The 24,540-nt window shown below is 54.3% G+C and overlaps 1 protein-coding gene and 1 pseudogene across 6 annotated transcripts in view; one reads left to right on the top strand and one right to left on the bottom strand.

The window, feature by feature from the left end:
- Positions 1-23: 23 nt before the first annotated feature.
- Positions 24-6,072, top strand: LOC115836384 (annotated as a pseudogene). The gene is made up of 3 exons (XR_004031432.1): positions 24-1,059; positions 1,147-1,272; positions 4,041-6,072. The product of XR_004031432.1 is annotated as an uncharacterized LOC115836384 (transcript).
- A 3,750-nt stretch (positions 6,073-9,822) lies between these two features.
- SLC25A25 (solute carrier family 25 member 25) overlaps positions 9,823-24,540 on the bottom strand; it is a 41,157-nt gene continuing 26,439 nt past the window's right edge. For 2 of the 5 annotated variants that reach the window (XM_030817894.1, XM_030817896.1), the window contains exons 2-11: positions 18,118-18,244; positions 17,944-18,031; positions 17,206-17,241; positions 16,834-16,945; positions 15,486-15,644; positions 13,180-13,332; positions 12,803-12,910; positions 12,540-12,707; positions 11,894-12,044; positions 9,823-11,813 (exon numbers count right to left, since the gene is read on the bottom strand). In XM_030817894.1, coding sequence (XP_030673754.1) covers positions 11,629-11,813; positions 11,894-12,044; positions 12,540-12,707; positions 12,803-12,910; positions 13,180-13,332; positions 15,486-15,644; positions 16,834-16,945; positions 17,206-17,241; positions 17,944-18,031; positions 18,118-18,244 — 1,287 coding nt within the window. In that variant the 3' untranslated portion in view covers positions 9,823-11,628. Of the gene's footprint in view, positions 11,814-11,893; positions 12,045-12,539; positions 12,708-12,802; positions 12,911-13,179; positions 13,333-15,485; positions 15,645-16,833; positions 16,946-17,205; positions 17,242-17,943; positions 18,032-18,117; positions 18,245-20,595; positions 21,265-24,540 lie in introns of those variants that run through there. The other 3 variants (XM_030817895.1, XM_030817897.1, XM_030817898.1) reach the window with 2 other exon arrangements.

Raw genomic sequence — 24,540 nt, 5'->3', positions numbered from 1 at the left:
CCTATACCCCTCTATCTCTCCATCCCTGTACCCCTCCATCCCTGTACCCCTCCATCCTTCCATCCCTGCACCCCCATCCCTCTATCCCTGCACCCCTCCATTCCTGTACCTTTCCATCACTCCATCCCTGTATCCCTCTGTCCCTGCATCCCTCTGTCCCTGCACCCCTCCATCCCCGCACCCCTCCTTCGCTGTACCCCTCCATCCTCCATCTCTGCATCCCTGCACCCCTCCATCCTCCATCCCTGTACCCTTACATCCTCCATCCCTCCATCCCTGCGTTCCTCCATCGCAGCATCCCTCCACCCCAGTATCCCTGCACCTCTTCATCCCTCCATTCCTGCATCCCTCTATTTTTCCATTCCTCCATTCCTGTATCCCTGTACCCTCCATCCTCCATCGCAGCATCCCTCCATCCCTGCTCCCCACTCTCACTTCCCTTCCCTTCATAGACAGGCTTTTCCTGCTGTCCTCAGACCCCGCCCAGGGTTACCTGATGCCTTTCCAGCTGCACACGGAGACTGACTCACCTCTCTCTTTCTCAGTCCCAAAGTCCCGAAAGAGAGCATCTGATGTGGCCAGCTTGTGACAAGGCTGTCCATGACACGGAGGCCAGGGGAGGGTCTCACTGCCCAGAACCCCACCCTGTGCTCCCAGGCCTTTTGAATGTTCCTCCTGCTCAGCCCAGTGACTACGGGCTGTAGCTCCTCCTTCAGCCTCCCCTCGCGGTCCTGGTCTTAGGAGGCCCCGGATGTAGATCCGGCCCCGCCCACCAGGCATTGCCCCTTTTCCTGGCTTCACAGACTCGGGAATAAAGTTTCCTTCCGTTTCCCCTCTTGCAGAAGGAGATCCGGTTGGCAGCTAAACCGCGCTGGGAACAGGGGCCTGAGTCCTGGACCAGGGCTGTCCCCGGGGCTGCTGCAGATGGGGAGGAGCCTACACCCTCCTCCCGAGTGCTCACCTTGATGAAAGGACTTTGCTAACCAGACCTGATAGGCTGGAGAATGGCCAGTCAGCCTGAGGCCACCGCGGGACACCACCTAGGCCCAGCTTCTCCCCGCGAGTATCTCTCTCCCAAGAGGTAACAACTCTACCTCAGTTTCCCCGATGTTTCTCCGTCAGACTTCTTGGCGTGTTTTCCCACAGCCACCAGAGGGCGCCAGAGCCCGCCAAGCCTCGTAGGAGATTGAAACAAGGCCTGCTGCTGCCACCTAGCGGCCAGTTCTAGGAATGAATCTCGGCACCCTCATTCCCCAGCGACTCTGCACATCTGTAAAATGGGCTTAGCTGTAAGGGTCCGAAGATGAGTGGCTAGGAAAAAACATGTCTCTTGAGGTTGGGCACAGTGGCTCATCCCTGTAAACCCGGCACTTCAGGAGGCTGAGGTGGGAGGGTCACCTGAGCCCAGGAGTTTTAGGCTGCAGTGAGATTGATTGCCCCACTGCACTCCACCCTGAGTAACAAAGTGAGACCCTCTCAAAAAAAAAAAAGAAAGAAAAAGAAAGAAGAAGAAGAAGAAGAAATGCCTCTTCTTACCTTCTTAGGAATGGGCCCCAAGCCAGGATTCCATGCCCCATTAGTGCCATCCTCAGGTCACGGCATGGCCCCTGTGGTCTTTTTTTCTTTCTTTGTTTAAAAAATAGAGGCCGGGAGGCCGGGCGCGGTGGCTCACTCTTGTATTCCCAGCACTTTGGGAGGCTGAGGCGGGCAGATCACGACGTCAGGAGATCGAGACCACGGTGAAACCCCGTCTCTACTAAAAATACAAAAAAATTAGCCGGGCGCGGTGGCGGGCGCCTGTAGTCCCAGCTACTCGGAGAGGCTGAGGCAGGAGAATGGCGTGAACCCGGGAGGCGGAGCTTGCAGTGAGCCGAGATTGCGCCACTGCACTCCAGCCTGGGCGACAGAGTGAGACTCCGTCTCAAAAAAAAAAAAAAAAAAAAAAATAGAGGCCGGGGAGGTTGCAGTGAGCCGAGATTGCGCCACTGCCTTCCAGCCTGGGCAACAAGCAAGACTCCGTCTCAAAAAAAAAAAAAAGAGGCCAGGAGCGGTGGCTCACGCCTGTAATCCCAGCACTTTGGGAGGGTGAGGCATGTGGATCACTTGAGGTCAGGAGTTTGAGAGCAGCCTGCAAACATGGCGAAACGCTGTCTCTACTAAAAATACAAAAATTAGCCGGGTCTGGTGGTGGATGCCTGTAATCCCAGCTACTCAGGAGGATGAGGCAGGAGAATCGCTTGAATCTGGGAGATGGAGGCTGCAGTGAGCCAAGATTGTGCCACTGTACTCCAGCCTGGGCGACAGAGGGAGACTTCATCTCTAAACAAATAAATAATAAAACATAGAGACAGGTTCTTGCTACGTTGGCCAAGTTGGTTTTAGATTTCTGGCCTCAAGCAATCCTTCGGCTGTGGCCACCCAAAGTGCTAGGATTACGGGTGTGAGCCACCATTCACGGTTCCCTGTGGTCTTCATGGCTTCAGAAGGCCTGAGTTCAGGACCGGGCCACTGCCCACTGTGCCCTTGGGCAAGCCCCTTCCTGACTGGGAAATGGCATTAGTAAACCTCCATGGGCGGGTAAGGCCAGGGCTGGGAAGGTGTTTTGGATGATACGCAGAGTCAATATTCGAGGGGTGTATTTATGAAGCCGGTAGGGTCCGCTGTCTGTTCTCAGAACACATGCCCTGCTGTGTTCCCCACTGGCTTAAAGACCTCCAGGTCAAGGACTCCAGGAAGTAAGAATGGAAAGAGTCCTGAGAACAGCAAGCTCCGTCCTCCCTGGGGAGAGTGAGCTCATGGGGAGGGTGCCGGTTTGCTTTTGTGTGTCTGTTCATTTTTTTTTTTTTTTTTTTTTTGAGACAGGGTCTTGCTCTTTGTCCAGGCTAGAGTACAGGGGCATGATCATGGCTCACTGCAGGCTTGAACTCCTAGGCTCAAGTGGTCCACCCACCTCAGCCTCCTGAATAACTGGGACTATGGGCACGTGCCACCATGCCTGGATAATTTTTTTTTAATGTTTTGTAGATACAGGGTCTCACTATGTTGCCCAGGCTGGTCTCCAACTCTGGGCTCAAGTGATCCTCCGGCCTCAGCCTCTCAAGTAGCTAGGACCACAGGTGTGTGCCACCACATCTGGCTAACTTTTGTATTTTTTGTAGAGATGGGGTCTTAACTATGTTGCCCAAGTTGGTCTCCAGCTCCCAGGTTCAAGTGATCTCCCTGCCTTAGCCTCCCAAAGACTTGGGATTACAGGCGTGGGCCACGGCTCCCAGCCATTTGTGTTGTTTGAAATCACCAAGTGTGTGGTTATTGGTCGCAGCTGCCCCAGGACACTAATACATAGATTTAAGCCAGGTGTAGTCAGGGAAGAGAAACAGCGACGGGGCATGTGGTGACTTAGGGAAGTCCCAGGGTTTCCAGCCTGTGCCAGTTTCCTCATCTGTAAGATGAGGGGGTGGGAGGCTGGGCTCTTCGGTTCAGCCAGGGGTGCCCCGTACTGACTAGCGTGGGTGGGGCCAGCTCCGTCTCTCATCAGCCTCAACAACTGCCATGGGAGATAACAGCTCCTCCTGGGCCACGGGGCTGTGCTGGTGGGTGATAGCAAATGACCAAGAGAGACATGTCCTGCGGCTGTTCCCTGGCCAGCCCCTGTGTTCAGAGGAGCTGAGAGCAGGAGGCCTAGGTTTATCTTGCCCCTCGGGGAACTGGGGCAGGCCTGGGGCCCTCCCTGGCCTCAGTTTACTCATCTGCAGGATGGAGGTGCTATCATACCATGCCCTCCCTGCTGCCTGCTCTTGGCCAGCCCAGGTCACGTGGCCTGCTGCTGCTGCTGCTGTAGGGAGCAAGGTCCGCACCTGGGCGGCTGGGCCCAGCACACCCGCCCCACCTGTTCCCAGCACACCCGCCCCACCTGTTCCCACCCTTCCGCTACTTTCCAATGCACTCAGACCAGTGAAATCTGGACTAGAGCGGCACAGGGCGAGCCCCAGGTGAGAACAGGGCTTCCGTGTCAACAGAGCTGGTTTGAATCTGTTTCACAGTGACCCTTTATGTGAACCAGAACAGTCGCTTCCCCCATAAGCTGTCAGAAGGCATCGTGCCTGTCTTGCTAGTGAGGAAACTGAGGCTCAGAGAGGCACAAGACTTGCCCAGGATCACACCACCGGGACCCAGGATTCAAGCGCAGGTCTGCCCAACGCTTCCCAGGGCAGCCAGGGACCAGGTGCCACCCTTCTGAGGTGAGGCAAGGAATGCCCGTCCCTTGGACACGTCTAACTTGGTGAAGGTCCCACGGGTGGGTTGTGGCATGGTTCCAGCTTGCCGGGTCTGGTGTGGGCAGCAGCTCTCTGCCTTGCCCCAAGTTCCTGGTGGGTAGCCCCAGCAGAGCCCACTGCAGCTTCACTCCCCTGCGTGCCGCCTGCCAGTGGGGGGTCCACTGCATCCTAGGTCCTGGGCAAGTCCCCTCCCCTCCTGAAACCTTAGTTTCCTCGTCTGTGAAATGGGGACGTGGCGGTGGTGGCACCTCCTACACCTGCTGAGAGCTACGTGAAGTCGTGCGCGGGCAGTGCCCCTGCGAGGAGGACCCACCGGACCACATGGCCCAGGTGGCTCTGGATTTCCTTGCAGGCGCCTGAGATCCCAGGCCCGAGAGGATTAAGGCGGGATTACCTCGAGCGTGTCTGAATGCTGGAGGATGAAGGGCAGCTGGGAGATGAAGCTGTTAGGACGGGCCACATCCCATTTCCCGCCTCGTTTCAATTCAACTTTCCAACAGCCCTCCCTGGCTCGTCTTGCTCTCCTCTAGTGGACAAACAGGCTCAGAGAGGTGGTGTGACTTGCCCAAGATCACTCAGCTTGGATGCTGTGGAACAGGGACGCCCACTGTCCCAGTCTGTTTATGGGAAGCTGCTCTGCAGCTGCCCTGACCCACCACATGCCCCGCTGCTGTTTCTCTTGCCCTGACCCCTCGTTCCCTGGACCAGGGTGGCACAGCTCCAGGCTCTTGGGCCCTTCTCGGAGGGCAGGCACCTGTGACTGTGTCCCCAAAGACCTGAGTGGCTGAGGGGGCCCACTGTGCTTGGGCTTCCTGGAGGACGAGGAGGGGCCTGCCAGCCACCCACACCACCCCCGCCCCAGGGCTCCCCTGGAGCTTCCATGCCAGCCGGACTCAAGTGGGTCTGGGGGAGCACCATGCCTCCAAGCAGACCTTGAGATGTGCCCCCTGCCCCAACCGTGCCCTCCCCAGCCCAGGACTCTGGTTGCAAACCCTGACTAAGGTGATTTTATCTCCACCAGGGGGCCAGTAGGTGGGAAGTGGCTTAAACAATGCAGGTTTATAATCTCACAGTTCTGGGGATCAGGAGTCTGAAATGGGTCTCAGGGGGCTAAAATCAAGGTGTCTGCAGGGCCGTGTTCCTTCTGGAGGCTCCAGGGGAGGAAGGGGAGTATCCACTTCTGTGCCTTTTCAGCTTCTAGAGGCTACCTGTGTTCCTTGGCTCGTGGCCCCTTCCTCCACCTTCAAGCCAGCAGCGGAGGCCTGAGTCCTTCTCATGCCGTCTCTCTGTTCTCTCTCCTGCCTCCTCCTCCACACTGAAGGACCCTTGTGATCACACTGGCCCCCCTGGGTGGCCCAGGATAATCCATCTCCCTGTTCGAAGGTCGGCTGATTAGCAACCTTCATTCCATCTGCCTCCTTCATTCCCCCCGGCCATGTAATGGGATTCACAGCTTCTGGGGATTAGGACATGGACATCTTGTGGCGCGGGCATAATTCTGTCGATGACACCAAGAAACACTTGGATGCTAAGGATTCACTGAACACTGTTCAGGCTCCAGGTGCTGGGAGCAGCAGTGAACAAAGCCAACAGACACCGCCACCCTCAAGGAGTTCACGTTCATGGGCGAGGGAACAGATGAGAAACCCAGCAATGAAAATAAGTAGCGTAACTGACTTGAAAAGTGCAGGGGGGAAAGAGAAGACGGATGGAGAATGACACCTGGCCCCTTCTCTATTTCTTTATTTTTTTCACTCTTGTTGCCCAGGCTGGAGTATAATGGCATGATCTCGGCTCACTGCAACCTCTGCCTCCCAGCTTCAAGTGATTCTCCTGCCTCAGCCTCCTGAGTAGCTGGGATTATAGGCGTGCACGCCCAGGTAATTTTTTTTTTTTTTTTTTTTTTTTTTTTTTTTTTAGTAGAGACGGGGTTTTGCCATGTTGGCCAGGCTGGTCTTGAACTCCTGACCTCAGGTGATCCACCCGCCTCGGCCTCCCAAAGTGCTGGGATTACAGGCATGAGCTACCGTGCCCGGCCCCCCTTCTCTATTTCTAAGGTGACCCAGACTCCTTTACTGCTTTCTGGAAAATCCACCTCTGGCCAGGCAGTAGGCTGGTGATGCAGGGTTTGAAGGCCATAATGGGGACTTTTGTCTAATGGTGAGAAAAGAAACACTGGAAGGTTTTTGCTTCCCTTTTTAAAAAATTCAGGTATGGCCGGGCACAGTGGCTCATACCTGTAATCCCAGCACTTTGGGAGGCCGAGGTAGGCTGATCACCTGTGGTGAAGAGTGCAAGACCAGCCTGGCCAACATGGTGAAACCCCATCTGTACTAAAAATACAAAAATTAGCTGGGCGTGGTGGCGGACACCTGTAATCCCAGCTACTCAGGAGGCTGAGGCAGGAGAATTGCTTGAACCTGGGAGGCGAAAGTTGCAGTGAGTCAAGACGGCACCATTGCACTCCAGCCTGGGCAACAAGAGTGAAACTCCATCACAAAAAACAAACAACAAAAAAATTGGGTATAATTACATACAGTGAAATATATGGTGACTCAAGTACACAGTTCAGTGTTTTTTTTTGAGACGGAGTCTTGCTCTGTTGCCCAGGCTGGAGTTGAGTGGCGCGATCTTGGCTCACTGCAACCTCTGCCTTCCAGGTTCAAGCAGTTCTCCTGCCTCAGCCTCCTGAGTAGCTGAGACTACAGGCCCGTGCCACCACACCCAGTTAATTTTTTGTATTTTTAGTAGAGATGGGGTTTCACCGTGTTAGCCAGGATGACCTCAATCTCTTGACCTTGTGATCTGCCCGCCTTGGTATCCCAAAGTGCTGGGATTACAGGTGTGAGCCACCGTGCCCGGCTGAGATGGGGTTTCACCATGTTGGCCAGGCTGGTCTGGAACTCCTGACCTCAGGTGATCCACCTGCCTTGGCCTCCCAAAGTGCTGGGATTACAGACGTGAGCCACCGTGCCTGGCCAGTTCTATGAGTTTTGATGAATGTGTTCTGCTTCTTCCCAGGCTCCGCCATCTCTTCCCCTAAAGGCAACCACCATTCTGATTTCTCTCACCAAAGACTGGAAAAATATCCCAATACCCGGGTGTATGCCTCACGTGCCCCGCTGGCCCCAGCACCCAGGTACAGTTACTGCTTTGCCTAGCTTCTCTCTTTTGTTTTTTGTTTTTGGTTTTGAGACATAATCTTGCTCTGTCGCCCAGGCTGGAGTGCAGTGGCACAATCTCGGCTCACTGCAACCTCCACCTCCCAGGTTCAAGCGATTCTCCTGCCTCAGCCTCTTGAGTAGCTGCGACTACAGGTGTGCACCACCACGCCCAGCTAATTTTTGTCTTTTTAGTAGAGATGGGGTTTCACCTTGTTGGCCAGGCTGGTCTCGAACTCCTGACCTCAAGTGATCCGCCCGCCTCAGCCTCCCAAGGTGGGATTGCAGGCCGGCCTTACCTGGTATGGTTTTTAGGTTCATGTTAATGCCTGGAGTTTCAGTAATTCCCTCCCATTCGTTGCTGAGTAGCACTGCAACGCATGCAGGCAGCCGTTTGGGGATCTTTTCACCTGTTGATGGGTGTCTGGACTGTTTCCAGTTTTTGGCTGTTACAAATGAAGCCTCTGTGAGCCACGTACAAGTTCTTCTGTGGATGTTTTCATTTAGAGAAAGGGGTAAATAGGAGTGGAAGTGCTGGGTCACAAGGCAAATGTCCATTTGACCTTATTAGAAACAATTCTCCAAAATGATTGGCATTTTACCTTGTACTAGCAGAGTCTGAAGAGTGTGGCTGCTCTCCGATTCTCATCAAACTACAGTGCTGACATTTTTAGTTCTGGTCCTTCTAGTGTGTATGCACTGATATCTTATTAAATGCCTTTAACTGTTTTGGTAGAGATGGGGCCTTGCTGTATTGCATAGTCTGGTCTTGAACACCTGGCCTCAAGTGATCGCCAGCCTCACCCTCGGGAAGTGCTAGGATTACAGGTGTGAGCCACTGCTCTGGGCCTTATTCAGTGTTTTGCTTCTCCCTGACAACTAATGGAGTTAAGCTCTTTTTCATGTTTATTGGCCATTAAGTAATCTTGCTTTTGGAAGTGCCAGTTGTTAACTGGCTTTTCCTCTTCTTTTTGCCTTACGACAATTAATACATGCTGGAGATTACACGTACTGCAAAGATTTTCTCCCAGCCTGTGGCTTGTCTTTTTCGTTTTTGTTTCTGTTTTTTTTTTTTTTTTTTTCTGAGATGGAGTCTCGCTCTGTCGCCCAGGCTGAAGTGCAGTGGCATGATCTCAGCTCACTGAAACCTCTGCCTCCCGGGTTCAAGCGATTGTCCTGTCTCAGCTTCCCGAGTAGCTGGGATTACAGGCATGTGCCACCAAGCACAGCTGATTTTTGTACTTTTAGTAGAGACAGTTTCACCATGTTGGCCAGGCTGGTCTTGAACTCCTGACCTCAGGTGATCCGCCCACCTCAGTCTCCTGAAGTGCTGGGATTACAGGCGTGAGCCACCACGCCCGCCCAGCTTGTCTATTCATTGGAGGATTTGAGTGACATGAGCAACTTAGGTTTTCTTTTTTTGAGACAGAGTCTTACTCTGTCGCCCAGGCTGGAGTGCAGTGGCATGATCTCGGCTCACCACAACCTCTGCCTCCTGGGTTCAAGCCATTCTCCTGCCTCAGCCTCCGGAGTAGCTGGGATTATAGGCACCTGTCACCACGCCTGGCTGTCCACTTAGGTTTTCAAAGGGCCCCTTGGGCTTGGGGTGGAGAGTGAAGGGAAGCAGGGGGAAGAAGTTTAGGTCTTGCAATCGTCCAGGTGAGACATGACATTGTCTTTGACCAGTGGCAGGGGTGGAGGTCGGGAGAAGCGGCCAGAGAGCAGATCTATTTGGCGGGTGGGGCTGACGGTTTTGCTGGTGGACTGCCCTGGAACCAGAGGGAAGTACGGAGTCAGGTTGACTATAAGGTGTTTGGCTTAAGTTCATAGAAGAAAGGAGTTGCCATTTGCTGGCATGAGGAGAATGGAGAAGCAGATTTTGGGAGGAAAATGAAGGGTTTGGCTTCTGACATGCTGAACTTGAGGTGCTGTTTAAGTGGATGTGGATTTCACAGTTGTACTGATGAAGCTGGAATTCGTTCAAGTATAAAAGGGTGTCATCTAAATATAGATATTGAAGGTAATCCTCAGTGAGATGAGGTTACTGAGAGGGTGTGGGGAGGCAGGAGCGGGGTGAGGCTGGGAGGGGCAGCTGGGGGGAGGGGAGAGAAGCCCAGCGATGTCCTCGGCGTCTCTGTGAAGATGGCACTTCTGGGGGAGGGAGAGATCCCCCCACACCCTGCCTGAGACAGGCTGAGGGACGACCCTACACAGCAACTCAGGGCACCCCAAATCGAACACACACCCATTAAGGAGGGAGTGCCTCTAAGAAGCTGAAAGGGGGCGCCACCCAGGCTCCAGAGGGGAAAACATGGGCTCATTTTCTAACATGTCACCACCCCCAGACCACCCAGGCCCCTGTCAGAAAAATACTGGCTCCACGATCCGCTTTGAAACAACTTTATTAGAAGGCTGCTTTAAATGACAACTTCTAACTTCCAATTCTTTCTTAATTTGCTTTTTGATGACTCCAGTTATAACTATATATTCACATATAACAATAATTTTTGCATTGATCTTTGCATCCTATTGAAGATTTCCTCATCAGGTCATTCTGGTGGAATGGAAGTGCAACCGTGGCATCGCCAGTTGGCCAGCATTGTTAAGCAAGGGCAGCAGAAGGCTGGGAGGGAGGGAGCCAGCCCCCCACCCTCTCCTCCAGCCCCTGCCCACCACAAATTCACAGTGAGAGGCACCTCACTGCCTTGACATTCAGAAAGAGTGAAATAAACCCTCGCAGTGCAGGAAATAACTGGATTCCACCTTCAAGGTTATTGAGGTTCCTCCCTCTCTCTCCACGCCCCCAAGTCAAACCCTGAAATCCTAAGGCTCGGGGCAAGCCCTTCCCCAACCTGCCAAAGGAAAGGAGCCAGGGCTGCTGCCTTCTGGCCGCTTGGCTGCCTCCAGTCCCAAAAGGAATTTCTCTGGACAGATGTGACTGCAGCGGCCCAAGGCCCCCCTTCTTCTCCTCTTCCCACCCCACTGGGCGGGCTTGGGAAGGTACAATCGACCATGAACATAAATATGAATAAAAAATGAACTTGAAAATGACAAGCTATTAAACAAATCTATAAAAATAGTTAGGACATAACTCTGTTCAAATAAATACAAAATAAATAGGTTCCAAGCAGTGACACGAGTGGAATGTGAGGCTGGTCCCGTTGCGCCCCTGCTGGGGTTGGACAGGAACCCCCAGGGCATCAGAACAGACTCTGAGCAGTCAGCCAAGCTCCCTGCTCCCTCGTCTTCCTCTGGAAGCACAGAAGTCGCTCATTTGTCCGGCTTGTCTTTCTGGACAAAACCCTTTTCCCAACAATGCATAATTAAGGCCTCCAACACCTTTCCTTTTCCTTCCCTTGCCAGAACACACAAACACTCTGCCCTTCGCCCTCAAACACGGTGCTCCACTGCCCTCATGCCACAGTGGGGACAGTGAGTTTGGTTCTGAGGTGGTGCCCATCCTGACAGGGTCCGGGCCAGCTCAGAGCACCATGAGCCCCAGCACTTGCCTTCGGTGCAGCCAGGCCAGGCAGCCCGAGCCCCCTGCACTCCCACGCATGCCCGGGAGCCCCAGCCATCAGCAGGGCTCAGATGCCAGTGACTGCAAGGCCAGATCCTTTCCTCTTCCTTGCACAGCCAAGTTGGCGTTGATGCTGTAGGTTGGGAAGTCAGGCCTGGGAGGCCACGTGACCTCACCTTTCACCATGGATTATGGGATTGGACGAGGGGGTGGGATGTGGGCTGTAGCCCTCCTCCCACCTTACATCAGCGGACAGGCAGGAAGCAAGAGGGCACAGGGAGATGCACGGCAGGCCAGAGGGCAGGGGCTGTGGCCAACAGCTGGCTGCAAGGATGAAATGGAAGAACTAAGCCGGCCTCCAAGCTCCAAGCTCGCTATTGGCAGGCACTGCAGAAAATGTCCTGTCCCTACACATGTGAGCCCGGAGCCTGCTGAACCTGGACGCTAAGGAATGCCTGTGGTCTTCCCTGGAACCAACAGGAGGGTCTGCTGGGGTCAGCAGGACAAGCCCTGGGCCTGCCAGCTCTCCCCACCCTCCCTGCGGGTGCGTCTAGGGTTTTCACAGCTTGGCTCGAGACAGCTTAGTGTTGGCACATTCACAGAATGAGATGGCTGCATACCCTGGGCTGCAGCCCAGGATCAGCGAGTCCACCGCGGGGTGGCCCTCCCCCAGTCACCGCGACTGCACGCCCAGGGTGATCTTGAGGTTCTCGTAGACCACGTAGCTGATGCTCACTGCTGGGATGACCTTCATGAAGTTGGGGGCCAGCCCCCTGTACAGCCCGAAGGCCCCTTCCGTCCGCAGGATCTGTTTGAAGAGGCTGCTCATGGTCACCTCCGGAGCGCCCTCAATGGAGGCTGCAGGACGAAGGCCACCAGTCAGATGCTTCTGTCTGCACCCCCCGACCTCCCAGGGGACCGCCCAGGGCCAGCCTTACCTTGCGCCTGCATCCGGGTCCTGACTAGGGCCAGGGGGTAACTGGCCAGCTGGCCACAGGTACTGGACATGGTGCCACAGGCAAGGAGCACAAACACGCCGGGGTCCGCACTGTTCACTGCATAGCGCTGCAGCCAGGCATTCTTGAGCGTCTAGAAGGGGAAGGGAGCATGGGATAAGCCCTAGGAAGGGCTAGTGAGGCAGCAAGAGACAGGGGGCTGTTACTGGATCCTCAGGCCACTGGAACCCGACTGCCGGGCCTGGGGCCTGGCTGCCCTGTTTCTGCTGTCACTGGGAATTCCAGGACAAGGTAGAGGGAACACCTCCTTCCCCACACAGAAGGGCTGACTTCTGGGGTCTGTCTGGAGTGTGCTGGGGCCTGTGAGCCCCTGGGGGCCCCCCTGCTCTGGGGATCTGCCTGCTGAGCCCCTGGGGATGCAGAGCCTGGGTGCAGGGCTCACAGGAGGTGCTGGGGGCTGCCAGGGGCAGGCAGGGTGAAGGAAAGCTCTGCAATAAACAGGAGAGCGGGAAAGAGACGCTGTCTTTGATGCAGTTTCCTGCACTAACCATGCGTCCATCAGGGAGGGAGACAGTAGGCGGAGGTGTGCTGGGAGGGGGTTTCTAAACCTGTCCGGTTCGGGCCTCACCTCGTAGACTGCCAGGTCGATGCCGGCGTAGGGGATGATGCCCAGCATGTTGGGGACATAACCTTTGTAGAAGGCGGCCACCCCCTCTCTGGCCAGGATCCTCCTGGCGCAGTCCAGCATTCCCGAGTACTGGCCTGTCTTCCGCAGCGCCATCCGGGTCTTCAGGACCTACACAACAGGAGCGGCGGGACGCATGAGCACAGCCTGCGCCTCTCCCCAGTCCCGTGCCCACTGCCCGCCCCAGGACCCAGGCGGCCCCTCACCTCCATTGGGTAGATGCTGCTCTGGGCGATGGCCCCTGCCAAGGACCCTGCCACAAGCCTCTCGTGAATCCTCAGAGTCTCCTGGTCACTACCAACAAGGCGCTTGATCTAGAACCAGGAACAAACAAACCACCCGATATACCCAGAGGTTGGGGCACCTGCTGCTGCCCCTCCCTTCCAGGAGTCCCTGGCACATTTTATGCTGCACAGAAATGTAAGGAACTGGTGGTGAGCCCGGGCCTCCCGCCTCGCCCTGCGTGTCCCTGGGTACCACGGCTGGCTCCAAGTGTCAGGGAGCTCAGTCCGGGGAAAGCCACCAAGTCCAGGCAGTGAGTAGCCACTGGCCGGTGACCCTCCCTGAGGAGCTGGGTCCTCACCTGCTCATAGGCCATGAATTTGATGGCTGATTCGGGGGCAATTTTGAGGACGTTGATGCCATTGCCCCGCCAGAGTGACCTGGCCCCTCCTTCTCGAATCATCTGAGTGAAGCCACCAACGATGCCCATGTTGTTGCTGCGGGAGGCATGGACCTGGGGGGGAGGACCAAGCAGTCAGACGGACCCGGGGGGCCACAGGCTGCCTCACCCGGCCGAGAGCCTCTGCTGGCCAACCGGCTGCGGCCAAAGGGAAGGCTCTTTCTTCCGTGCGTTTTGAAGACAAGCTTGGAATCATGAGACCAAAGTAACCCAACACAGCTAAGTGAGGCTCAGCTCCATCGTACTGGGTATCTGCTGGTTGCCAGCCTCGTCCTGAACATCTCCATAAAGATGTCTTAAAAAAAAAAATTAAGGCTGGGCGCGGTGGCTCATGCCTGTAATCCTAGCACTTTGGGAGGCTGAGGCAGGTGGATCACTTGAGGTCAGGAGTTCGAGACCAGCCCAGCCAACATGGTGAAACCCCATCTCTACTAAAAATACAAAAGTTAGCTGGGCGTGGTGGCAGGCACCAGTAATCCCAGCTACTTGGGAGGCTAAGGCAGGAGAATCGCTTGAATCCGGGAGGTGGAGGTTGCAGTGAGCCGAGATCGCACCCCTGTACTCCAGCCTGGGCGACAGAGCGAGACTCTATTTTAGAAAAAAAAAAAAAAAAAAAAAAAAAAAGATAGGCTGGGAGTGTTGGCTTACATCTGTAATCCCAGCACTTTCGGAGGCCGAGGTGGGCGGATCACATGAGGCGAGGAGTTCAAGACCAGCCTGGCCAACATGGTGAAACCTCGTCTCTACTAAAAATACGAAAATTAGCCAGGGGTGGTAGCGCATGCCTGTAATAATCCCAGCTACTAGGGAGGCTGAGGCTGTAGAATTGCTTGAACCCAGTGAGGGAGGTTGCAGTGAGCTGAGATCATACCACTGTACTCTAGCCTGGGTGACAGAGCGAGACTGTCTCAAAAAATATATAATAATAATTTTAAAAATCGAAGTTTTTCATTATTAAAAAAACTTAAAACATATTAAAAAATAGAATGAATGCTCACTCAGCTTAGACAATGATCAAACCACAGCCAACCTCTCTCTCCCGCTGCCCCACCCATGCTGGTTTAAAGGCACATCCCAGGCATTTGCTTTCACCCAAGGCCTGCTTTCAATCTCTACATTCCTGATAATTCTGCTAAAAAAACAAAAGGATGAGGCAGTTGTTCAAGCCCCTATTTTCACAGAGGAGGGGAAGTCCTGGGAGGGAAAGGGGTTTGCTCAAGGCCACAAGAGGGAGGGAGGCAGCTGTGGTGGTGCCCCGGGCAGAGTCCAAGCCCGAGGTGCTCTGCCCTGAACCACCTGCTTCCTTTGTCTCTGTGTGACACGGGGAGGCCCAGCAAGGCAGGCCGGGGAGGGAGAGGAGGCAGCTCTTCCAAGCCGGGCTCCTGGCACAAGAAGTACTAGGTACGAGCAAGGGGACAAGTCGTGGCCAGTCACCATTCAGACATCAAAGTCCACCAGTGTCGTCGTGTGGGTCAGTTTCACAATTCTGCCTTGACATCAGCCCAGCTTATCTCTGCTACGTGGACGTGGATTTGCGTAGCTGGCCAAGGTAATGGTGTGGCTTCCCACTGGCGTCTGGGTCAGGTGAGGCTCTGCTGGCCCCAGTGTGGGGTAACGTATACAAGACGTGCTTACAGAAATTGATTCCTGCCTCACCCAGTCTCGCTAGCTTCACCTGTCCACATTATGCCCCTGTAATGTGATGCCTCAGATAAAATTAGATCCGCTAGGCCGGGCGCGGTGGCTCACGCTTGTAATCCCAGCACTTTGGGAGGCCGAGGCGGGCGGATCACGAGGTCAGGAGATCGAGACCACGGTGAAACCCCGTCTCTACTAAAAATACAAAAAAATTAGCCAGGCGTGGTGGCGGGCGCCTGTAGTCCCAGCTACTCGGAGAGGCTGAGGCAGGAGAATGGCGTGAACCCAGGAGGCGGAGCTTGCAGTGAGCCAAGATTGCGCCACTGCACTCCAGCCTGGGCGACACAGCGAGACTCCGTCTCAAAAAAAAAAGATCCGCTCTGCACAAAATGCCACCTAGAGTGACATTTTGGTACCCCCTGTCTGAGCAATGATTCCAGTCTAATTTATTGGGTTAGAAAAGTTTGGGCCCAAAGCAGGCACCAGCCAGAGAAAGGGAGAACTAGCCAAGCAGCATCCCCCAGGTGGAAACTGGCCCCCCCGGGGTCTGGGGCCTTTTCCCTACATACCTGCATGAGCACCTTGAGCCTGTCCAGCGGGGCCGTGCAGGTTCTGGATACGGCCCCTGCCCCACCTCCTGCCACCAGGTGTCTCCACCACATCCCCGTCTGCCTCTCCTCCACTGTGAACTCATCGGGGACGGTCAGATTCTCACCCACATCAAAGATCTGTGAGGAAAGATGGCACAAGCCTGACTCAGGACCCTTGGGGCAAGGCTGCTGGCACCTGTCGCCTTCTACCCTCTAGCACGGCTCCAGGCCAGGGACCACAGGACAGGGAGAAGGCCAAGGACCCTGGGTGGGAAGCGGGCTGGGGCCTTTCCCTTCACTCTGAAGGTAGCGGAGCTCTCACCCCTGCTGGGGTCCTGGAGAGGCACAGGTATAGAACCTCAGCTGAACATGGCCGGAAGGTGCCAGTTAGAAAACCATTCACTGGCCCTTTCCAATGCTGCCAGGGAGCTCCTGCAGGAACAGCTCACAGGCCTGTGTGAGATCGCCAGGCTGGCTGCACCGAAGGGATCAAGCCGGGGTAAGAGCCATCTGAAATCTCATGTGTAACCAGATCACGCTGGCAGAACATTATGCAAGGCCTCAGCAAACACGAGGGCTCGCTGCCTGCGTAACCTTTCTCCGGGTGGCATCCGGGCTGATCAGAGCCACCTCTGCTCTGATCCCAGGGCTAAAGGCCAGAGCTCTGGGCCAGCTGCTCCCACCCCTGGAGCTGTCCATTTAATTTCACCTAAAGCCCTGGCCTGGCACTGCGAGAGGCAGATGAGGAGCACCTCTGGCCTCCCCTCCTGGAGCGGATGGTCCAGACGGACAGGACTGCACACCAGGACTCAGACAGGGACACGCCAAGCCTGAAGGGCTCAGGGGCAGAGACCAACACAGACTCGCATTTCTGAACATGAAACCACAGTGGACGGGAGCAAAAGGGCAGCAAGTGTGTGACCATGGGGACACCTCACAGCTCTGCCTAGGTATTCTCTGTAGAGTAGCTTCTGCCCCAGCCCCCTCCCACTGGGGGGAAGGGCCATACCAGCTTTGGGAGAACAGGCAGCATCATGGGAAGAGGTATATGAAGTGGCCCATGAGGAGCAGGGAGCATGTGGGGACAGAGGGTGTTCCTGGAAGAGGAAGCCTGTGTGTGAACGATGGGGCTGTTCAGGTTGGCTGGTGTGCCAGAACAGGGGGGACATGTGGACAGCTCTACTGGGCTGGCAGAAGAGGCGACGGTCTCCTGTGGAAGAGGAGGTGGCTGGAAAGCCCCAGCTGCACTCTGGGATGGGGACGACTGGGTGACTCCGGGCTAAGGGCCCCTGGGAGCAGGTGAGGGCCCTGGGCGCGTGGGGCTCACCGTGGAATGCTTCCAGTAGAGGATGATCTCGGGGATGTTTTCCACGGGGTGGAGGAGGTGGTAGTCTCTCCACTCGTTCCAGTCGATGGTCATCGTGCCGTTTTTATCCATGCTGCGAGACAGAGGCGAGGCTGCCCATGTGCCCACATGCTCATCCACCAGCTGCATCTCCCCGCCTCCCAGTGAGCCAAGGGCAGGCATTCGGATGCCCGGACACCACACGAGGCGCCTCTGCCCCCAGGAGAAAGAGCAGGGGGGTCTCCACACCCCACCCACCTAGCACAACAATGGCAATATAATGGCCCACAAGAATCCCGTTCTGATCAGGCATGGAAGTCAAGGGAGGCAGTCACAAGCGACACGGATACTTACTAGGTGACAGGGCCCCAGAAATGGCCCGTTCGTATTCTGACAGACAGACAAAGGATGCGGAGGAGAGAGCAGAAACAACACGCATAAGTGCTCGGAGCCATGTTAGCGAAGCAAGCACACACCCAGAGACGGGGGCACAGCACGGCACTAGACGAGCCCACCACAGCAGCTAAGCCCAGGGCTGCTGTCCCCGAGGACCAGCCAGCGTTCGGACCGCAGGGTTTCAGGAAGGTCCAGCCAGGACAGACGGCAACTCCCAGGGCTGTTCCGTGAGATTTCCTGGCAGCCGCCCCTCACCAGGGAGCTATCTTTTGGGGCAGCGCCTCTGACTAAAGTGTTAAGTGCAAGTTACTAGCCTGGGGAAGAAATTCACCTGGGATCAAGGCTGCAGTGTGAGTCCATCGCCCCCCTCCCCCCGCCCCCCGCCCTGCCCCACCCCCACCACACGCACAGGTGCTCCTTGCTGGCCTTTTACCTACTTGAACCACCCCCAAATTAGTTTTCCCTTCATGGGCCGCTAGCCGATGGGCAAAATTCCAGGTGATCTGTGATTCTTCAAATGAAAGCTGGCCTGCAACCCTGGGGAGGGGCTGGCCTCCCAGAGGGGTTACTTATTCATGCTTTCAAACCACGAGAAGGCCAAGTTCAGGGTCAGCCCAGGGAATGGCATCGCAGGGTTAGTCTCACAGCCTTCCTCTCATCACACTTAAACCAAACAGAGGCTGGCTGAGCACTCACCTCTTGAGAATTTTTTCTGCCTGCTGTTCAGATATCTTGACTCCCAAGTCCCGCAGGGACTGCATGATCTCCTGCGCATCGATGCGTCCTACAAGAACAGAGGCCGTGAGCAGGAGCCAGGCGCACAGGGAGGCCCGAGGCTGGACCAGCCGCAGCTCTGAAGGCAACACTTACCATCATTCTTTTTGTCCAAACTCTTAAACACCAGCCTCAGTTTCTTCTCATGATCTTGGAGATAATGGACAAATTCTTCAAAGTCTAGCTGCCCATCGAGGTCCTTATCTCCAGCTTGTACAATTTTCTAGAAAAGAAAGGTAAGGTTTTGTCTTCTGGCTCCTGGACCAGCCTTTCCTTGTCCCTTGTGAGGCCCCATCCCCAGGCAATGACTGCACTAATGGCGAGCAGAGCTGGCCCCAAGGACCCAAGATGCTTCTGCTCCACTCCCAGAGCCACCACGGCAATCGACTCACATGCCAGAGCCACCACCTAGAGCCCCAAGTGCTGGCCAGAACCCAGGCAAGGACCGATCTGATCTTCCTCCCAAGCAGAGAGGAAACAAGGAGCCTGGGAAGCGCCCTCCGGACAGAAGCCAACGGGGACAGCTGGGCACTTTCTCAGTCTGAAGACCCGCGTGCCGTACAGCCAGGGTGAGCAGGGTGGCTTCGCTGCAGCGCCGTCCCTGGGTCCCTGGACCCAGGCTTCAACCACACATGCTCCCTGCTGAGACGTGGGGATGGCCGTGGAGTCCAGTTTCCAACAGGAACTCTGCAGCTCGCTCTTTCTCTCCTAAAACTGGCATTGGTCCAAGAATAATTTGGTGGGCAGGGTGAAAATCGGGGGCAGAGCCAGACTCTGCAACAGCACCCGAGGCCAGGGAAGTGTAAGGAGCCAAGGGCATGTGTATGATGGTACTGCCAGTCCCTGCTCTCAGGGAAGCCAGGTGATAGAGCCACACTGGCTCTCTCAGTCACTCACTGAAAAGCACTTTAGTGTCTCAAGAAGGCTTTGAGAGACTGTTCCTTGGCAATGAGGTTCCAAAAGTAACCCCCCTGCCCCCACCTCCCAGGAGGTGGGCTTTGTTCAGCAGCTGGGACAGCTCCATGAGAGCACACATTTCCCCAGCACCTAGCATGGGCTGCAGGGCGTGCTAAACGCTTTACTTCTAGAACCCACTTACTCCTCGCAAACAGCTCTAGGAGGTAGGAAATGTCATTTCCCCCATTTTACAGAGAAGGAAACAGGAGTTCTGAGAGGCTAAACATTTACACAAGGTCAGACAGCTAGGGAAGTGGTGGGCGGGATGCAAGTTGGGCCGTGGTCCTCTCAAGCCACCTCCCTGCACATCCTGCCGCCACCCTCAAGGCTAACCTCCAGAACATGGGGGATGAAAGTGAGTCACCCCAACTCAGCAATGCCCTGGATCCAGAACCCAAGACTGGAACCGAGAATCTCCCAAGGAAGATGGTATAGTCTTCCTGTGTCCCCCGGATTTCTCACTGGGAGAAATCAACTGACAGCCAGCTGGGGTTTGGAAATGGATGGCCCACTGGCTAGCTCGCGTCCTCAAAGGATCACCACCGCGCCTCTCTCTTAAACACACTACTGACGGTGCCTTGTGATTCCTCAGCTGCCAAGGGTGTCAGGGGCAGGGAGGCCTGAACAGATACCCCATGACCCGGCGCGATCAAAAGGCTAATGCGAGGGGCGTGGCTGGAATGTAGGACAGATGCTGGTATATATTTTATCTGCTATCTGAGGTTACATTTAACTTCCTGTGGACATCTGTGCTCTCAGCCAAGAGTGACATAAATCACCTATAGGGTGACTGCTCTAGATCTCTAACAGGAATGGAAATAGAGTGGACAAGCCATTTAGGCAGGAGGCGAACATCAGGCACAGAGCCCTCTGGGACCCAGCCGCCTGCTGCCAGGGTGAGCCACATGCCTCCCTGTGCTATCGCACAGACACCCAGAGCAGAGGGTGTGCTCACCGCAGCTGGCTTCAACGCATTCTCAAAATGCTTGCTTCTGCCTCACAGGGCCTGAGCCTCCTTCTGTCTCCTTCCTTGGATCTGCAAATTCCCCTTGGTGCACAGTGGGCACTGGGGGTAGCAGGGAAACTGATTAACCGAGAAGCCGAGTAGGCAAGGGGCCTCCGGACTCTGCAGCTTTGCTTCCCCACCTTCAGGGCAGACACAGGCCCTGCTCCACAGCGATGTCTGAGGGTCAAGAAGGTGGGAGGCTCCCTCACCCCCACACGGGCAGCTCCACCGCGCAGCACCCTCAACTCCTGGGCCTCCCTGCCTTCTCCTCCCATGCACTACTGGCCTGCCCCCCAGGTCCCTTTCTGGCTCTGCACTTCTCAGGAACACCCCCCACCACCACCACATTCCAGCAAAAGGAATTTCCTTTCTGAAAGTCCACTTCTCACAACAGCCCTCGCTGGAATTCCAGCCTTCCCAGGAAGTCACATGAAAACCGGTCACTCCTGTGACGTACACGTGCCGGCCACAGCCGCATGACAATGGGAAAAAACTCCTACATTTCAGACATTCTTTCCTCTCGGTGGGGGATGGTTCATGCATGCTCAGCCATTCACTCAACAAATACCGGTTGAATGCGCCTCTCCCTTCCGCGCGGTCACCCCACAGACCTGCTTCCACTGGCGGTAGGTGGAGAATTCCTGGGAGGGGATGAAGACACTGAGCTTGAAGATGGACTTCAGCTCAGCGGGGAGCCCCTTGGACTCAAAGTACTGGAACTCGGTCTGGGCCTCCCCGATGACCGGCACGTACAGGCACAGACAGAGCATGCTGGCGGCCTGCTGGGTGCTCCGCTGCCCTCACCACCGGGAGCAAGTTCCCTAAATGCTGGCGGTCCCGGGAAACTTGCATAAGACAAGCCCGGCCTCAGCTGTCATTGGCTGCTTAAGCCCTGCCCTTTTACTTAATTGAAAAAAGAAAAAGGCCCTCCCACGGCAAGTCCTGCCAACAGCCAATGAACACAGAGCCCGGGGGAGAAGGTGGCATCAGGTTGCTCAAGTGAGAGGCACAAAGATCAGGGCTTACGTCACCACTCCCTCCCTGCAGTTAACTCTTGGAGAAGAGGCTGCGTGGCGAGTTCTGCCTGCCTGGGTACCAGGTACAGAGCCCAAACAAACCTTCACCCTCTGGCTGCCAACCCCTCCAAATGAACAAACAGTCTATGACTGCTTTCACACAAGGTCCCCAAACGTGTCACACATCAGTTTTCTCCTTTTAGTAAATCATTCCCAACTGAAAAATCAGTAGATGGAGAGAGACAGAGCTGATTGCCACTGCAAACGGGCCCAGTTCAGCTGTGAGGATAGGAGGCTGAGGGGTGGCTGAGAGCCAGGTGCCTAGCCACCCTGGAAAGCGGACCCCCCCATGGGCCCATGTATCCCGCAGGGGAGCTGCCCTGGCCACTCATGGCTCCAGGCACAGTTCTAGCTGGCTCCTGCTCCAGGGAACCTGCAGCCCTCCACAGCCCACATTGCATTGAATCCTCTTCCAGGCCATTCTGCAATGTGAGCACCAGCCTTCTCCTAGGGGCCCCAGAGTGCCCAGGAGCTGACATGATGGCGTTGGGAAGAGGACACCATGCCCGAAGGACTCCCCAGAAGCATCAATCTGGGGTCAGTCGAGGCCTCACGAGACCCACAGTCTTCAACGCCCACATCCGCTCAGAACACGTAGGAGCCCAGTCTTAGTCACAGCTAGAACTTTGCTGTTCAACACAGAAGCTTTTTAAATGTAAAGTCATAGCCAGGCGTGGTGGCGCACGCCTGTAATCCTAGCTACTGGGGAGGCTGAGGCACGAGAATCGCCTGAACCCAGGAGGCAGAGGTTGTAATGAGCCAGGATTGTGCCACTGCACTCCAGCCTGGGCGACAGAGTGAAACTGTGTCTCAAACAAAAAAGTAAATTCATTAAAATGACATGAAATTACTAACTCAGTTCCCCAGGATAGCCACACGTAGTCACCGGGCATTTCTGCCACCACGGAAACTTCACTGGGCAACACAGCTCCAGAACGACCCTTTCAGGGCAGGACGATCCTCTGCAGGCCGGCCTGAATTCTCCACTCATTCCTTCCCCACAGATTCGTGCTGCGGAGGAAGAGACCACGTCACCAAGATGAGAACAGGCTCAGTCTCACCCTTGTTTCTCCTACAGCGCGCCACTTCCTAATATAGACTATATCTTCCCACTACCGGGATGGATAAAAATGGATAGTTATTACTTGGGGATCACAGAAGTAAAAGGACTTTTTAATGCACTAAAAAGCTTGTTGTTAGCTCATAAAGAGGGTGTTACAAGATGTTGATACTTACACACAACATTATGAAACAGAGATTATGACAAGTGATATGACACTTGGGCCCTTCTAACAGAGATCTAATAACGAGTCTGTGAGAACAGGTCTTGGGCTACCCTAGTGACGGATCCTATGAGGTCGCACTGGATTATCCAGGCAGATTCCTGCTCAGCCTCCGCTAAATCCATGACACTCAGCTATCTCTTAAGCTGCCCAATCCAGAATGTTCTGCCTTGGGCTATTTTAACATGCATCTTATCTCTACCACCAGGGTCCTTGAAGGTAGAAGGCTCTTGCTTCAAACCCTTGGACCTCCTTGTCTGGAACTGCCCTCTTGCCTTGATCAAATATGGTGCTTCATGAACAGCTTCTAAATGAGTGAATTAGCTCAGGTGGCCTCTAAGACCTCAAGAAACAAACTCATAACCATGCTTGATGAAGGCCTATTTTTCTGAGCATCTGCAAATAGAGTTGTCAGGGCATTATACTCAAATGAACAAGATAATGTATCATTATTATTATTATTTTTGAGACAGACTCTCACTCTGTCACCCAGGCTGGAGTGCAGTGGCATGATCTTGGCTTACTGCAACCTCTGCCTCCCAGGTTCAAGCGATTCTTGTGCCTCAGCCTCCTGAGTGGTTGAGATTACAGGCGCCTACCACCACGCCTGGCTGATTTTTGTATTTTTAGTAGAGACTAGGTTTTACCATGTTGGCCAGGCTGGTCTCCAACTCCTGGCCTCAAGTGATCTGCCTGCCTCGGCCTCCCAAAGTGCTAGGATTACAGGTATGAGCCACTGCACATAGCCTCTATTATTTTATTTTAAAGGAAGTTCACATTTATAAATAAAAGCTGAACCTTAAAGTGCTGGTCTTTAGGAATGCTCACTCTACTTTATAAAATGAGATGTTGCCCTATTAAAAAAAATGCTGGTCTTCTTCTTTTGTTAAATTATTGTTTGCTTCTGAAACTAAATTATAAAGATCTGTTGAATATCTCATTTTAGTGATGACTGCAGTCATTCTAATATAAAAAAGCAAATATTTTGACTGAATAAGTTCAATTGGAGATTTCATTTTCTATGAAAGTATATTTTAGGTCGGGCGCGGTGGCTCACGCCTGTAATCCCAGCACTTTGGGAGGCCGAGGCGGGTGGATCACGAGGTCAGGAGATCGAGACCATCCTGGTTAACACGGTGAAACCCTGTCTCTACTAAAAATACAAAAAATTAGCCGGGCGCAGTGGCGGGCGCCTGTAGTCCCAGCTACTCGGGGGGCTGAGGCAGGAGAATGGCGTGAACCCGGGAGGCGGAGCTTGCAGTGAGCCGAGATTGCGCCACTGCACTCCGGGCTGGGCGAAAGAGCGAGACCCCGTCTCAAAAAAAAAAATAAATAAAAATAAAGTATATTTTAAAAATAATTATGGCACATATTACTGTACCATTGAGTTTTATAATGTATTTAACAAAAGAAATCTGAGAAGAGATTTGAAAATGATACTAAATAAAAGCGAAACCTGTATTCTTTTTTCTTTCCTAAGATGGAGTCTTGCTCTGTCACCCAGGCTGGAGTGCAGTGGTGCGATCTTGGCTCACTACAACCTCCACCTCCTGGGTTCAGGTGATTCTCCTGCCTCAGCCTCCCGAGTAGCTGGGACTACAGGTGCCCACCAGCACACCTGGCTAATTTTTAAAAGGGTTCTAACTTATTTGCTGCTGTGACTGAGTCTCATGGAATGTCTTCATTGGATAAACTTCAATTGGCGTTTGCTTATTTAAATCATCCATCCTACTGAGTTTCACAGGTAACTCAGGACTCCATGTTCACATAAAAATGGAGAGTTCTACCCAAATAAGCCCATCTCTAGGTGCTAGTGTCCAGGACAACTGCTCTATTCCTGGAACTGCAGACTGTGGGGGCCCAGAGGGGCTCTGGGATCATCGCTTAATCTCTGAGTTGAGCAAATAGGCCTGGGAGAGGTGACCTGATTTGCCCAATTCCCAAAGCCTGTCAAGGGCAGGGCAGGGCCTTGCACCCAGGGTTCTTGTTACAACATCCACTTCAAACAGCACCCAAAACAGATTGTAGTATTCAGTTCCCAAAGGATACTGGTAAGCCAGACACTGGGAATGACAGTAGGTGATACCTCATACTGGAAGGCGGCAGGTGTGTGGGAAAGGTGTAACTTGAGCAAGTTGAGCCCTAGCTAAATACAACCAAAAACGGTGTTTGTGTAACAGCTTCTGAATGCCTCTAT

Source organism: Nomascus leucogenys, chromosome 8 (assembly GCF_006542625.1).
Source record: "Nomascus leucogenys isolate Asia chromosome 8, Asia_NLE_v1, whole genome shotgun sequence".
NCBI classification, from domain to species: Eukaryota; Metazoa; Chordata; class Mammalia; order Primates; family Hylobatidae; genus Nomascus; species Nomascus leucogenys.
This window is presented reverse-complemented; position numbering and strand designations above follow the sequence as displayed.